Source organism: Jaculus jaculus, chromosome 8 (assembly GCF_020740685.1).
Source record: "Jaculus jaculus isolate mJacJac1 chromosome 8, mJacJac1.mat.Y.cur, whole genome shotgun sequence".
In the NCBI taxonomy this organism is placed as follows: Eukaryota; Metazoa; Chordata; class Mammalia; order Rodentia; family Dipodidae; genus Jaculus; species Jaculus jaculus.
In genome coordinates this window covers 15,467,674-15,482,628 of record NC_059109.1, presented here as the reverse complement: position 1 = coordinate 15,482,628, position 14,955 = coordinate 15,467,674, and the positions used below count along the sequence as shown (strand labels likewise).

The 14,955-nt window shown below is 42.0% G+C and overlaps 1 protein-coding gene across 6 annotated transcripts in view; it reads left to right on the top strand.

Moving 5' to 3' along the window:
- The window catches only part of Pkhd1 (PKHD1 ciliary IPT domain containing fibrocystin/polyductin), a 507,380-nt gene that overhangs the window by 276,089 nt on the left and 216,336 nt on the right, over positions 1-14,955 (top strand). For all 6 annotated transcript variants that reach the window (XM_045156516.1, XM_045156514.1, XM_045156512.1 and 3 more), the window contains 2 exons: positions 1,666-1,861; positions 14,848-14,913. In XM_045156516.1, coding sequence (XP_045012451.1) covers positions 1,666-1,861; positions 14,848-14,913 — 262 coding nt within the window. The remainder of the gene's footprint in view (positions 1-1,665; positions 1,862-14,847; positions 14,914-14,955) is intronic.

Here is a 14,955-nt window from a genome sequence, read left to right as displayed (position 1 = left end):
TCTGGCTTATGTGAGTCCTGGGGAACTGAACCTGGATCCTTAGGCTTTGCAGGCAAATGCCTTAACCACTAAGTCATCTCTCCAGCATGATATATTTTCTTTTTTGCTAGATGATTTATAACTTGGATATGAGATTTGGTCTATTACTTTGAACACTTTATTTTAATCCCATGTTGAATGTAAAGTATTCTGTTAGAAATTTTAAATTTATTAATTCAGTGAAGCACTGCTGGTAAGTATTCTTTCGAATTACATCATTTTTTTTTTCTGCAATTGTTCTGCTCATACAGATCAAGTTAATGGTTTTCTATCTATTGAGCTTCTGGAAACCATGATTAATTAATGACCCTATTGGTCTATGAAATCAGACCAATCTGACAATTGCTTTGCCCCCGCTCCCCACTGAAGTCAGTGCTCAATTGTGGATTTCGCAGTTGAATGCTTCCATATGACTCTTAATGCTCTGGGATCCTATTATATCCATTGCATTTAAGTTTTCAAACTTAACTTCAAGTTTTCAAACTTGAAGCTGTCATGGTAAGTTCTGCATACAGAGAAGAGCAGTGCAGAGATCTGGGGGCCCTGGTACCTTCCAACCTTTAGCTTTATTGGCAAGGATGAGCACCTTGTCCCGTTTTAATCTTCAGTAGCCAGAGAAAACGTATGTAAAAAACGTATGTAAAACTGGTACGTTTCACAGTGCCACCTTGTGGTCAAGGGTTAATTTGCAAGCAGGTCTCTTCCAGGCTGGGTGGAGGGTGAGCCCTGAAAAGGGCTAGGGGCAGAGAAGAGTATAGCTCCGCTGAAACTAGGAATAATTTAAGGGGGAAAGGTAATCCACTGGGCTTCTTTAAGCGTATTTTCCCTCTTTCCACACAGTTTTTTTTTTTTTTTCTTCCTGAGTCACAGTGTTGCCCCATATAGTCGCAAGAGCCGAACTTTGACAGCTAGACGCTGCTTTAGGTGACAAGGGTTTCAGTACAGAATCTGTTTTGACCTTCTCAGCATGGCTCTCTTTCCTTACTTTGAGGTTCCCTTGGGAACATTCCAGAGAATTTTTGCAAAATGAAGGAAGTCGGATGTGGCTGGCTCTGGAGATGGGCAGGGCACCCTGCATTTAAGTCCTACTTTTTTACGAAATCTTTGTGGGCTTTCGTTTCCTTGACTGTAAAAATGGGACACTAAGAGTGACGACCACAGGGCACTGAATAAACAGAGTGACAAGTGCATGGTGGTGACGTGACGGCTCCTAAAGTGTCAGACATTGCTGCTCCAAGTCGGAGGGGCTCTGATCACTGCCCGTCTCTTCCTGTTTTGGGTAAAGCTGGGAAGGAATTCTAGACCTGCTTCCAGCTCTTGCAGCCATTTGAGCTGAGACAAGTCAATTCCCTTGCCTGGGCCTTGGTTTCTGACTGTGTTAAATGTTTGTATAAACAAGAAGAGCCTTGTGGCTTCTTTCAGTTTTCACATTCATTGATTTTTGTAGCTGTGTTATGAATGAGAGTCAAGTTGAGCCACTTCCCATAAGAAAGGTCTTGTGTGCCTGTGAACTGCTCAATTTCAAAATTACCCCACCTATGCTCTTTGGCTCTGTTGTCCTTGGTGGGAGATGTTCCTTCCTGAATGAGCATCATTGTGCTTCTCCTCCCCACCCCCCACTGCAAGTACTCAGCAACGCTGGACAGCTTTGCTGCTGGGAACTACATCCTGCTGGTGCACACAAACCTGCCACCTTACCCTACCATCCTCATAACCTGTGGGAGCCAAGCGGGCCAGTCTCTGCAAGATCTTCCATGGCCTGGTCAGGACAAAGGCTGTGATTGGTTCTTCAACAGCCAGCTGAGGCAACTCACCTATCTGGGTAAGTATCCAGCTGCATAAATATTTTGAGGATACATAGCCAGTAACCTCCATATATTCTTGGTTTTAAAACATTTGCGCTATGAAGCAAATAAGTGAAGGGGAAAGCTATATGTTCTTGTTAACTGAGGGGCTCTCTGAAATCAAGATTCCAGTCCCAGTTTCAAGACTGAATAGACCGGAAACAGTAAACAGGCATTCTTGTTAATTTTCACTCCCAGCTGCAAAGAGGGTTACTAATAGAGGGATAACAATCATATCACAGGATATTGAGTGGAGCATGTAAACCTCTTAGTCAGAGTTCTCAGTCTATACTAAGTGCTTAACACATACTGGCCATGTTAATATCTGAAAGTTATTTTAAGGCAGTACTCGAATTGCATTTGTAGTAAAATTACTGTAGTTGAAAGTGAAAATTTCTTTCATATTCAATCTCACCCTAGTTAGAATGGCTAACATCAAGTAATCAAATAACAACAAATGTTGGCAAAGATGTGGGTAAAGAGGAAATGCTATACAGTGCTGGTGAGAACGTTCAGTTGTACAGTCAGGGAGCTGGAGAGATGTTTTAGTGGTTAAGGTACATGCAACATACCCTGGTTCGATTCCCCATAACCCACATAACCTAGATGTACAAGGTGGTGCATGCATCTGGAGTTTATTTGCAGTGGTTGGAGGTCTTGGCGTGCCCCTTCTCTTTCTCTCTACCTGCCTCTTTCTCTCATTCTCAAATAAAGAAAGTTGTATAGTCACTATGAAAATAAGTATGAGTCTTTTTAAAAACAACAACAACAAAAAAATAGAACTACCATATGGCCCAGCATATGTACTCAAAGGATTCTAAGTTAATATAACACAGAGATACTTGTATATCCATATTTATTTCTGCACTATTCACAATAGTTAGGAAATGAAACCAACCTAGATGTCTATCAACAGCTGAAGGGAAACAAAATCTGGCATATATATATATATATATATATATATATATATATATATATATATATAATTTATCTGTAAAGAACTAAATTCTGACTTTCACAGGAAAATGTATGAAACTAGAGGTTATTATGTTAAATGGAATAAGCAAGCCAGATTCAGAAAGACAAATATTGCATGTTTCTTCCTATATGTGGAATCTAGATTTAAGTGATATGTATATCTGTGTGTGATGCATGTATATGTATAAATATTTGAGGATATATAGTAAGCAACCCCCACATGTTCTTGGTTTTGAGACATTTGTGCTCTAAGTGAAGGGGAAAGTTGTATATTATAGTTAACTCAGGGGACTCTCTGAAGTCATATCTATCTGTATGATATATTTATGTATGTGTATGAGACATGAAAGTCGGAAGTGGACATGAGAGGGGAGGCAAGAAACAAAGGAGGGAGGGAGGAGAAACAAAGGAGGATTATGGAATATGTATGTCATGAAAGAAGAAGGTAGAACTATTTTGGGGGGAATTAGAGATTAGCACGAGAGGGAGAGGTGGGACAAGGGGTGGGGTGAGGGGTCAGTATGTGCAAAGTGTAATGATACACACATGCAAATGTCATCTACAAATCCATTTCTCTGTATGATAAACCAAAACTTAAAATCAAGAACTCATTTTATAATGGAGGCTGATTGTGGCCACAGGTACAGGGAATAACAGAATCCCCAGTGAATGATGGGGAGAGATACGATGAAGGTTAACATGGACCTGGAAGTTGAGAAAGGAAACCTTAGGAAGTAGCTGGGGTCAGGAGGGTGGTGTGGCCTGGAGGAGGGAGCAGATCTTTGGTCTTGGGTTGGGGGTGGGGAATCAGGGAAGGCACAGGATTTCCTGACCCTCCTCTTCCCCCCTCTCTGTCCCCTTCCCCCTCCTCCTCCTTGTCCTCCTCCTTCTTTTTCTTTTGAGGTAGGGTCTCACTCTAGCCCTGACTGACCTATAATTCACTATACAGTCTCAGGCTGGCCCTGAACTCAGAGTGATCCTCCTATCTCTGCCTCTGGAGTGCTGGGATTAAAGGTGTGTGCCACCATGCTTGACCCATAAGACTATTTCTATGGCTTTTTGTATTTTTTTTTATGAGAGAAAGAATGAGTGAGTGAGAGAGAGAGAGAGAGAGAGAGAGAGAGAGAGAGAGAGAATTGGTGTACTAGGGCCTCCAGCTAAGATCGGAAAAAACAAATCAGAAGTTTGTGTATATAGAAGTCTTACTCTATTAAAGGAAACCTTTTGACCTTTTGAGATGCCCTCAGATTTATGCCAGACTTTCTGGGGGCGTTCCTTCTTCACTTAGTCACTATTTTTCTTCTCTGACAATTCTGCTACTCTCTCATTTGCTAACCACTTCTAAGGAGACCTTCCTTTTGCATTTTTCATTTGCAATTGACCACATCCCCAGTAGGGAGTTTCTAAAAAGTCACAATTACCAACACTGCCTCCCTTTGGCTACATCATGTTATGCCTTAAGAGCTAACCTTACATGTAGCCCAGAAAGACTGGCTGGAACCCAGGCATTCTAGCTCCTGGCTACGGTTCCTTCCACTAGAGTGTGCTGCATGCTAAATAATCCTTTGGTCACTGACCAGAAGGGTTGGGGGTGGGGTGAACTTCCAGACAGGCTGCAGAAGCCACATTCTCACTGGTCCCCAGCGACAGAGATAAATAGTTTGTGGATGTGTTTTGACCCTTACATTTCTCTTCTCCAGCAAGGCAAGTTTTGTCTCTGTTCAGCAAATGTCTTTATGGAATGCTGGTTCTCTAGAAGGCTCATGGCCAGTGCTTGGGGCTTAGGGTTTTAATCAGTGGCTGGCTGGCTATTTCACCTAGGGCATGGCGTTATAATTGCCCCATGCCTCAACAGCTTCACTTCTACAACAAGGTTAAGGATACTCACTCCTCTCTCGGAAATGGAATACAAAACACTCAAATATATTAAAGCTTGCTTAGCATGCCCTGTTCTTTCATGAATATTTTTCTCAATAGACTCTCTAGACTCTTTCTTTTCTCCCCAATTAACAGTGTTGCCTGTCTTCATTCTAGTGTCCATTCCACAACCTTTTATTTTTTTAATTAGATTTTGCTAGAAACTTGAGGTCTAGGACATGCCACACATGGTATGTTGTTGGCATGGTTGAAAATACCACTTGAGCAAGTAGTATTCATTTGCTTAAAGCTAGCTTTTGAGGAGACGGGTTCAGGTGGCTCTTCCAAGGCCACTGGAAATGTTGCCCAAAGAACTCTAGACAGAAGAAGGCGCAGAACTGGTGCCATGCTTAGTGTCTAGCCTGGCGGAAGATACAGTGGCTGTGACAAACTGTTAAGAATGGGTATTCCCAGCTGTATCTCCTGTGCCGTGCTTGGGCACCTCTCCCGTTGTGAATTAACGAGTGCTCTTTCTCTCCTACGTGCTGGTCGGCGCTCAAACCCAGAGAGCCCACTTCCCAGCTCCCATGACTGGACTCCATGGCAGCTCGAGTCTCTGCCTCACGGAGCCATTTTCATACTGCTTTCCCCCTGCTGTTTCTTCCAGGGATGTTTCAGTTCATGGTGAACTATTTTTATTTTTTAGTTACATTAACGCTATGAAATAATTAGTCAGCTAATTAACCTAGTTTACAAGCTTTGTAGGATTCTTCAGCTGTCAGTCAGGCCCAGGCCCGAGGCCTCCCTCTAGTCTCGGCTCTCTGGCCCATGTGATTCTCGTTGCCATGGCTACCGGCTACATCTGCTGACACCCAACTCTCTATTTATTGCTTAATTAAGAATTTCACGCTCAGCCCTTATCTGCCTCTAAGAACAAGCACACACTGTTAAGAAATTCCAAATTTAGGTCCAGACACAAGGAAAGCCTTTCTTACAGACTTGGATGTATGGAGCCTCTCTAACGATCCTCTCGGTATCCCAGCCGTCACCCTTCAATCAAAAATCATTAAATGGGGCAGAGATAATGAGCATGTAGCATATCAAAAGAAGGATGTTTGCTTGGTCCAAAGGAGCAAAAAGCTGCTGGGCCCCATGCTCAGCCCCACTTCAAAGGGAGATGAGACCCCTCGTCACTGGGGCCCGATAAAGCCTCATTTGTTCTGGGTTTGACTTATGCAGAAGGTCTGGTATGTCCGACCATCTCACAGACGTGAGGTCCCCCCTCAACCATCTCTTGCCTCCACCTTCACCAGCAACCCCCCCCCCCACCGGCCTTTCTGCAGGCTCGTGTGTCAGCACTTAGGCAGCTGGGTCCCCCAAAGCATCAGGCCAAGCGTATAATCACTGACTCCACACTCACAATGGCCACTTGTAGGGGGGTGGTCTGGAGGAGGTCTTCGCCACAATGGGAGCACAATTATTGCAGCTGCTAGGGACGGCTATACTTCTTCCTGTAGAAATATAATAGGACTTGCCCAAACCAGGAGGCGAAGGTTGGCTGGAGGTGGTGGGGGTGAAGAGGGGAGGGGAGAGCAATCTTGAGTTGATTATTCATATTCTGACTCTTGGAAGCCCAATGTGGAGCCAGTGGGGTTCCAGCAGCTGCTCGTACACAGCCCTCTTCTAATAATTGTACATTCTGTCTGGGGTCAACTTACTTTTGACCCTGTCCTTTTATATTGGTAAAAGGCTCTTTAGGGCAAACTGTTGGGTTGTGGCAGGGTGTATTAAATACTCAAGAGCCTCTCCCCTTGCTTTATCCCCCACCCAACCAGCAGCCTGTGATAAATTCATATCAGATGCTCTACCATTCACGCTTGCCCCCCTGAATTCACACAGCCCCCCACTCACAGAGTGGAGACACAGCCTAGTTGGGATATTGTGTGAGGCGGCAGCTGAGCAGGGCCCACCTGCGAGGCTCGGAGACTCCTGCCACAGCGAAAGCAAAAACATCTTGGCAGACTCTCCAACGCGTATGTCCAAATGGTCCCCTTCACCAGGATAAAAGGCTGGCTATGTCTTGAGGATCTGGGACGTGCTCTACAAAAGCAAGCCTGCTATGGCTAGGACAGATGGACTTCATGGACAGACATGACACAGATGGACCAGCAGAATGGATGTCAACCTAGGAGATAGTGGCTACTGTCTGGGGTTCCTCTTCTCAAAGCAGGGAGGGCACTGCTCTGTCCTTCAGTGAGTCTGGGTGACCCCATGGAATTCCTTGAAAAGGAATCCTGTTAGGATCTAGGGAGATAGGACTGAACTGCTTCACCAGAGCTCTGGGGAGGATTTTGTAGGCAGGGCAGAATCCTAATCTTTCACACCATTGAAGCCATTCCCATACTGAAGCCCTCTAAGGCAATCTATAGCATTCTAGTTAATAAATTAATTTACATTCTTATAGAAAACTCATTCCCCAAAGATCCCCAAGGACTTTTAGCAGTAATGGAGATGATTGACTTGAGGGAAATACACTAACCTTTACAGTAAAAAAAATATAGATCATAAAACAGGAGCTGGGAGGTGAAAAGGGAGGGTTTTTTTTTTTTCCTCTTGGTTAGAAGTACAATCTGAAAGGAGAAGGGAGAAAGACAGAGAGGTATGACAGAAAGAAAGAAGGAAGTGAGGAAGAAAGGGAGAAAGGAATGGAGGGAGGATGAGAGGAATTTAAACATAGAATTCAGAATCAAATGGATGTTTTAGAAATGGCCCAGGTTTAGGGACTAATTCTTAGTAATGCTAAGTGGTTAACCTTGATTGACACAAGTCATGGATGGTGCAATCCATATTCAAACTCCGTATTTTTTTGACTCTAGGCTCAACATTTTTTTTCTAGTATACTAAATTCCTCTTTTTAAAAAACCTGAGCTTATATTCCATCCCTTCATCCATTTATGAGAAGATCCCATATTTAATTCCTAATGCTATGCTTCCTAAACTTTAGATATGTGAACCATGTTTTTATACTTTGTCACATATAGAGGCAGGGTCTCACTCTATAACCCAGGCTGTCCTTGAACTTACTGTGATCCTCCTTACTCAGTATCCTGGGTTTAGGATTATAGATGTGAGCCACCATGCCCAGCACTTTTGTCCTAGCCAAATGGGTCCTGCATTATTATTTGCATGATATTATTATTATTATTATTTTTTTTAATTTTATTTATTTATTTGAGAGCGGCAGACACAGAGAGAAAGACAGATAGAGGGAGAGAGAGAGAATGGGCGCTCCAGGGCTTCCAGCCTCTGCAAACGAACTCCAGACGCGTGCGCCCCCTTGTGCATCTGGCTAACGTGGGACCTGGGGAACCGAGCCTCGAACCGGGGTCGTTAGGCTTCACAGGCAAGCGCTTAACCGCCAAGCCATCTCTCCAGCCCATGATATTATTTTTTATTTATCTTATGGATGCATGTGTGTATGGGTGTACCATGGTCTGTTGCCACCTCAAAAAGATGCCAGACTCACGTTCCACTTTGTTCTGGCTTTATGTGGGTGCTCGGGAATTCTGCCTGAGCCAGCAGGCTTTGCAAGTAAGCACTTTTGACTGCTGACCCATCTCTTTAGCCTTTTAAAATTAAATGCTCAATATTGTCTATTTTTAAAACCCAACTTTTCTAAACTTAATACTAATTATAAAAGCATAGAATTAATAAGATAGAGCTTGGGAGATGGATTAGCAGTTAAGCACTTGCCTGTGAAACCTAAGGACCCTTGTTTGAGGCTCAATTCCCCAGGACCCACATTAGGCAGATACACAAGGGGACGCATGCGTCTGGAGTTTGTTTGCAGTGGCTGGAGGTCCTGGCGTGCCCATTCTCTCTTTCTCTCTCTGCCTCTTTCTCACTCTGTCTGTCACTCTCAAATAAACAAATAAAAAACAAAACAAAACAAAAAAGACTTAATAAGCTAGTTGGTATTTTTTTTTCTAAACTCATTTCAAAATTGATAGCAGCTAGGATAAACTTTTTTGTTTGTTTGTTATTTATTTATTTGAGAGCGACAGAGAGAAAGAGGCAGATATATATATAGAGAGAATGAGCACGCCAGGGCCTCCAGCCACTGCAAATGAAATCCAGATGCTTGCGCCCCCTTGTGCACCTGGCTAACGTGGGTCCTGGGGAAGTGATCCTCGAACCGGGGTCCTTAGGCTTCACAGGCAAGTGGTTAACCGCCAAGCCATCTCTCCAACCCTAGGATAAACTTTTATGCCACTAAATCACAACACATTTCTATTTGGGAACTATAATGCCTGAAAAATGTGGGCTGATTTTGTTTTCTTTGGTAACTTTATCTCTATTCACTTGCTAAAGATACCTGTTTGTGAGTATAAACTGTTTTGTCAGTATAATAAAGAGAAGTTCTGTAATTCTTTAAGCGATAATGTTTAAGTTTACTTCCTTGGCAACCACATAGACTATTAGTCCCCTGGTCCATCGTGGAGTTTCTACTTTTTGTAGGTCAGAGGGCCTGGTTTATTGCAAACACCATCATACACACGGTGCTAATCATTGCTCTGAGCCAGAACCACAATGGTTATTATTGTGTAAGTTAATTAAGGTGGTTTAACAGAGCTAATTTTCAGGATTGTGGTTGATGTAGATACATTGGTTGGAGTCATTTTTAAAACCTTCATTTATTTATTTGCAAGCAGAGAGTGGGAGGGGCGAATGGTCTCTTTGGAGCCTCTTGCCACTGCTAATGCACTCCAGAAGCATGGGTCACTCTATGTATCTGGCTTTACATGGACTCTGGGGAATCAACTCTGCACCAGCAGGCTTTGCAAACGAGCACTTTTAAACCACTAAGCCATGTTCCCAGGCCACAGTCAGACTCTTGATTAAGGAGTTTTACTCTTGCACTTAACATAATTACACCTGTACATATTGCTATGTATACTAATATTATTGGAGATGGCAGAAGACTTTAATATAACCACAGAATTTTCTATTACTTTTCTACTATTTCCATGGGGATATTTAAAGGATCACATGTTATAAGTGCCAGGGACACTTTTGTAGCTCTCTGTGAGACTGGAATGAGACAGGACTCGTACCCTATGAATCAGTTGCCCACATTCCCATCGGAAGCAATGCTCTTCTGCAGCTAAGTCAGAGTCCAACTTCTGAGGTCAAGTTCACCAAACAGGACAGGCGACGCAGGGCAAGGGTTTGCCAGTAGGTGGAGCAGATTGTGAGGAAGAGATGGAGAGAGATGGCAAGTGAAGATGGAAACACTGAGTGACACGGGACCACATACAATAACTGTCGCAGGAGCTCAGAGCTAAGCCCAGTATAGATAGAAGGCAGAAAGTGAAGCCACATGTCAGGGTGGAATTTGATAAAAAAATTTGCAGAGTCCACTTGGACTTGTTTGAAGTTCTTTCCTGTAGAGTGAGTGAGTGGCTTATAATAGAAAGTGTGAACTGGATCAGGGGTTCTGACATGTAAGTAAATGGAGAGTGCAAATAAAAAGAACAGGGAATTTAAATGAAAGAGTGAAATAGGAAGAAGCCTATGACTTCCTAATCTGACCCATTTTCCTTTCTGTGAATTCACTATCGGAATATGGTAGGCACACCTGCCACATCTAGGTGTGGAACTCTCTTGTCTCTTACCAGAGGGATATGTGCAGTGAGAGGTGAGGAAGTTAGACTTCTCCAGTTTTTCCTACTATTAATACAAAATTCTACAAAATTCCAGAAGTGCATTAGGCTTGCTTGGGAAGGGAAGTAGCTCAATTTTTCCTCTTCCCTAGCATGCATGTACCATGTACACCAACTTAATCTGGTAGGCGCTCCTGCCACATCTAGGTATGCAACTCTCTTTTCTCTTATCATAGTCTCTTCACCAAGATTTCTGTGTTTATATCAATCTTATTTTGTATAACATTTACCAGAATAACTTGGAAATGATTGGACCAAAACTTTTTTTCCTTTGTAAAATTTTTTCCCATTTATTTATTTATTTATTGGAGAGAGAGAGAGAGAGAGAGAGAGAGAGGGAGAGGGAGAGGGAGCGGGGGAGAGAATGGAGGCATCAGGGCCTTTAGCCACTGCAAATGAACTTCAGACACATGTGCCACCTTGTGCATCTGGCTTACATGGGTCCTAGGGAATCAAACCTGAGTCCTTAAGGTTCAGAGGCAAGTGCCTGAAGCACTTAGCCATCTCTCTAGCCCCCCTTGTTTTCCTGTTTTTTTTTGTTTGTTTGTTTGTTTGTCTGTTTTTCATTTTTGACTTGTCAATGTACAGTCTCACTCTAGCCCAAGCTGACCTGAAATTCACTATGTAGTCTCAGGGTGGCCTTGAACTCACAGAAATCCTCCTAACTCTGTCTCCTGAGTGCTGGAATTAAAGGCATGTGCCACCACACCCAGCCCTGTTTTCCTTTTTGAAGAGTTCTTTTCACACTCTGGGAGGCATCAGTTACAACGAGGTCTTACTTATAAACAAGAAAGATTAACTATTTTCACATTACAAATACAAAACCACAAATCATAAGCATAAGAGAAAACATGTTCAAGAAAACAGCTTGCAATAAGGCCTTTACACTGTGCTCCAGTCAATCCCTTTATGACTAAATCATTATCATCCTCACCCTATTCATTCAAATCAGAAACTGCACTTCACATTGAGAGTCTTTTTTTGTCTCAAACCAGTAAAATTGAGCAGATTTCCTAAAGTTGCTTACACGTGCCTCACAAATAGGTACAACTTCAGAAAGCACAAAGCAAGTAAGAGAAATTGCTAGAATCTTGTTGACTGATGCATTGGATAGTAAGGTTGCCATTAAAACAGTGTGGATAACAGCTATATTTGTTGTTCCTCCGTGTCAGGCTCTACTAAACATGGTCCATGGCTAGTTTACATTCCCCCCACCTCAGTAACTCATATGGGTAGATAATACAATTTTTTCCATGTCCAGATTATGTGTGAAGGAGGATCAGACGAGTCACTGACTTGCTTATTGTGTCAGATGTCCTTAGCAATAACTTGGAAGAGCCAGGATTCAATCCAGGGTGTTGGGGTTTAGCACCTAAATGTCCCAGAGAACTCTCCACTGCCTCTCATGGTTTATAAATGTTTGGGGATCTGTATCTTTCTGATCCTTAGGCACAGGCTCAGATACAGCCCCAGAGGGATAAGTGTAAGTGGTAATTTAGGAAGTTAGACTCTGCCAGCTCTTCCAACTATTAATAAACTTTCTTAATTTTCTCTGATACCCCGAAACTGCTTCTCTTCTCTCAGTGGCATTCTCACACTTAATTAAAGTGAGCAGTAGACTTTCAGTATACTTTTTAGTTTTCCAATGTTTGTTTGGAGGAAGGGCTCACACTAGCAGTGGAGATCATTGGTGCGTGTGTAGAGGCTGAAAAGCATCCTTGGCTACTCATTGGGAGTCATCCCAGAAGCCTCAAGGTAGCAAGAATAGACTTACATGAGGGATGAAGAATTGTGAGGCAATCTGGAACAGCCTGTGGTGGAGGTTGGGTGTGTTAAGAGTGGTTGCTTCTATCCTAGGATGAATCCACACACTGGTAATTTCAGTGCGTGGATCCATGCAGTAGACTCATTTGGGAGAGTTAACACACATTTATTATTTTCACCTTATATTTTTCCCCATCTATCTGTGGGAAGTAGTGTCACCATCTGTTACTTTCCACACCCATTCTTGTGATTGGCATAGTCCTGCTTTTTTTTCAGTTGAACAAATCATCATACAATGGCTAGTTCCACTTTGCAAAAGACTTCTGATGTGTAACTGTTACTCCTCTCCTGACCTCAGTGACTTTGTTAGAAGAAAGACATACAAACATATTGAATTGTATGCTTCTTCTTAGAGGTCATTAGACAAGAATGACTGCACCATCTTTAAATGATGTCATTTCTCTTTCCAAATGTTTCCTGGAATTTTTTTTTTTCCTCTAATTTTCTTTTCTTAGTGTTTTATTCAGAGACAGTATTTAATGCCTGGGCCTTGTGGAAGGGCATTTAATGTTTGCCATCCTTTGCATGTTTCTTGAGGCCATTGTATCCAAGTTGTCGCTTTTGCTTTTGCTTTCAGCTAAAGCTAACTTTGTCACCATCACCATTATCGTTGCTCTTCTTTTATGAGAGAAATACAGCTGAATGTCATTTTTTTTAAGAATTAAAATTTTTTTTTGTTCATTTTTATTTATTTGAGAGTAACAAATAAAGAGGTAGATAGATAGAGAGAATGAGCACGCCAGGGCTTCTAGCCACTGCAAACGAACTCCAGACGCATACGCCCCCTTGTGCATCTGGCTAACGTGGGTCCTGGAGAATTGAGCCTTGAACCGGGGTCCTTAGGCTTCACAGGCAAGTGCTTAACTGCTAAACCATCTCTCCAGCCCAGCTGAATGTTTTTTGACTGTCAGTTAAGTCCTGGGTAGCCAGACAGAGCCCTATAACTTGGGATTTCTAAACTGTCCCATGAAAATGAAGTACCTACATTTCAGCCAAATCTAGAGTCAGAAGGTAAATGAGAAGTTTCTCTTGTAAAAGAATTAAAAAGTCCCCTTCTAGTTTCTGGCTGGATATAGTCCAGTGGTGCAGTCCTTGCCTAGAATGTGAGAGACCCCAGGTTTGTTCCCCAATACTGAAAAAAAAAAGTTGCAGACAAAGGTAGTTATTGGTATAGTCCTAAGTGGCTAGTTTCTACTGAGTAATTAGTTACTGAATTCAAAACACACTTGAGATAAATATCCCAGGACAGAACTGGAAGTGCTGTTAACTTCCCGAAAAGGCAAAGACCAATGTGAACAGAGGTGGATGTGGTAGACATCAAAGAAAAAGAAAAGATGAAATGGTTGGTTGGTGACTTTATTATTAGTTTTTAAAACAGGAAAAATAAGTGAACGTATAATAACAAAAGAGGGATAATTTAAGTATGGCCTTGGACATGTCCAAAGTATGTTGCTGTTGCGCCTGACTTAAAGATGTGGCAGTTTAAGAACAAAGCCAAAACGCATGCATTTTTATAATTGAAAACAAAAATGAGAAAATGATCAACATCAGAGTAGAAGAATTAGAGAGGTCTCATCTTGGATCTCTTTAGGGATTATTTCCTTTGTAATGTTCTGAAGCGTATGCTTTGTAATTAAAAAGAATGATGTTTGGTGTATTCCCATCTGTGATGCAAGAAAGAGTTTAGGGTCCCAGTGAAACAAAAATGGAGAGCATGAGTTTGGCCAGGGCCCTGAGGCTATCGTCTCTGTGGCATTAGGTCCTCCAGTGGTGGGAGGTGCCGGGTCATGTGACATGGAACAAAGCAGAAAGGTAATTAACCAATAAGAGACAAGGTGTTACCGGAAAGCTAGAGAGTTCGTGCACCTGATTACTAATTAATCAGGCGTGAGAGCACCTTGTAGCTGCATTCACTATTTAATTATAGCAGCCTCTCTTGGCAAAGGAGCATATGTTCCCAGCTTAATCTACTGGTTTATACTGACATCAAATTGTCATTATCAGAAAGAATCAGGCCTTTTGATTATTTCCACTAATTTATTGAACACTTAAAATTAATGAACCCCAGTCCTTTTAAATGTGCTCAGTTGGTTTGGAAGATGGGAGGAAGAAGGAGGTGGTTTGGGGGAAAGCCTTCATTAAAAGGACAATTTGTTTGTATAAAGGTAAGGCAAGTACATTTCATGGGTGATCTGAACTCTGTTGGTGAAAAAAAAAAAAAAACCAGATGAATTCTGAAACTGAGCCTCCAAAATGACAGAGAGGAAACAGGATATAATGCATGCTCTGTTGGACACTAGTGGTCTCCAAAGAGCATATGGCTAAAAGTTTTTTTTTTTTTTTCCTCTTCCTTGTTTATATGAGTTTTCTTGAAGAACCTTGCTATAATTAAACTTAACCAAATAAAAGCAATCAAAATCAAATGTTAGAAATAAATTATTAGGTTAGCCAGCAATTTGTTTTCAAATTTTATTTAGTCTGGTGGTGAGAATATAAAATCAAGTCATCTTTCTCCCATGTGCATATCTTTAGTATTATGATGATCTGTGTATCACATCCATGTTGTGTCATTCTGTGTTAAGTTTCAGGTCAAGGTCAAGTTAAAGTGTTTCTCCAGGTGAAGGAAGGTGTGCCCCCAACTATTTCAGGTGAGTATTAACTCACTAAATGGAAGTGCCCCATATAACAGA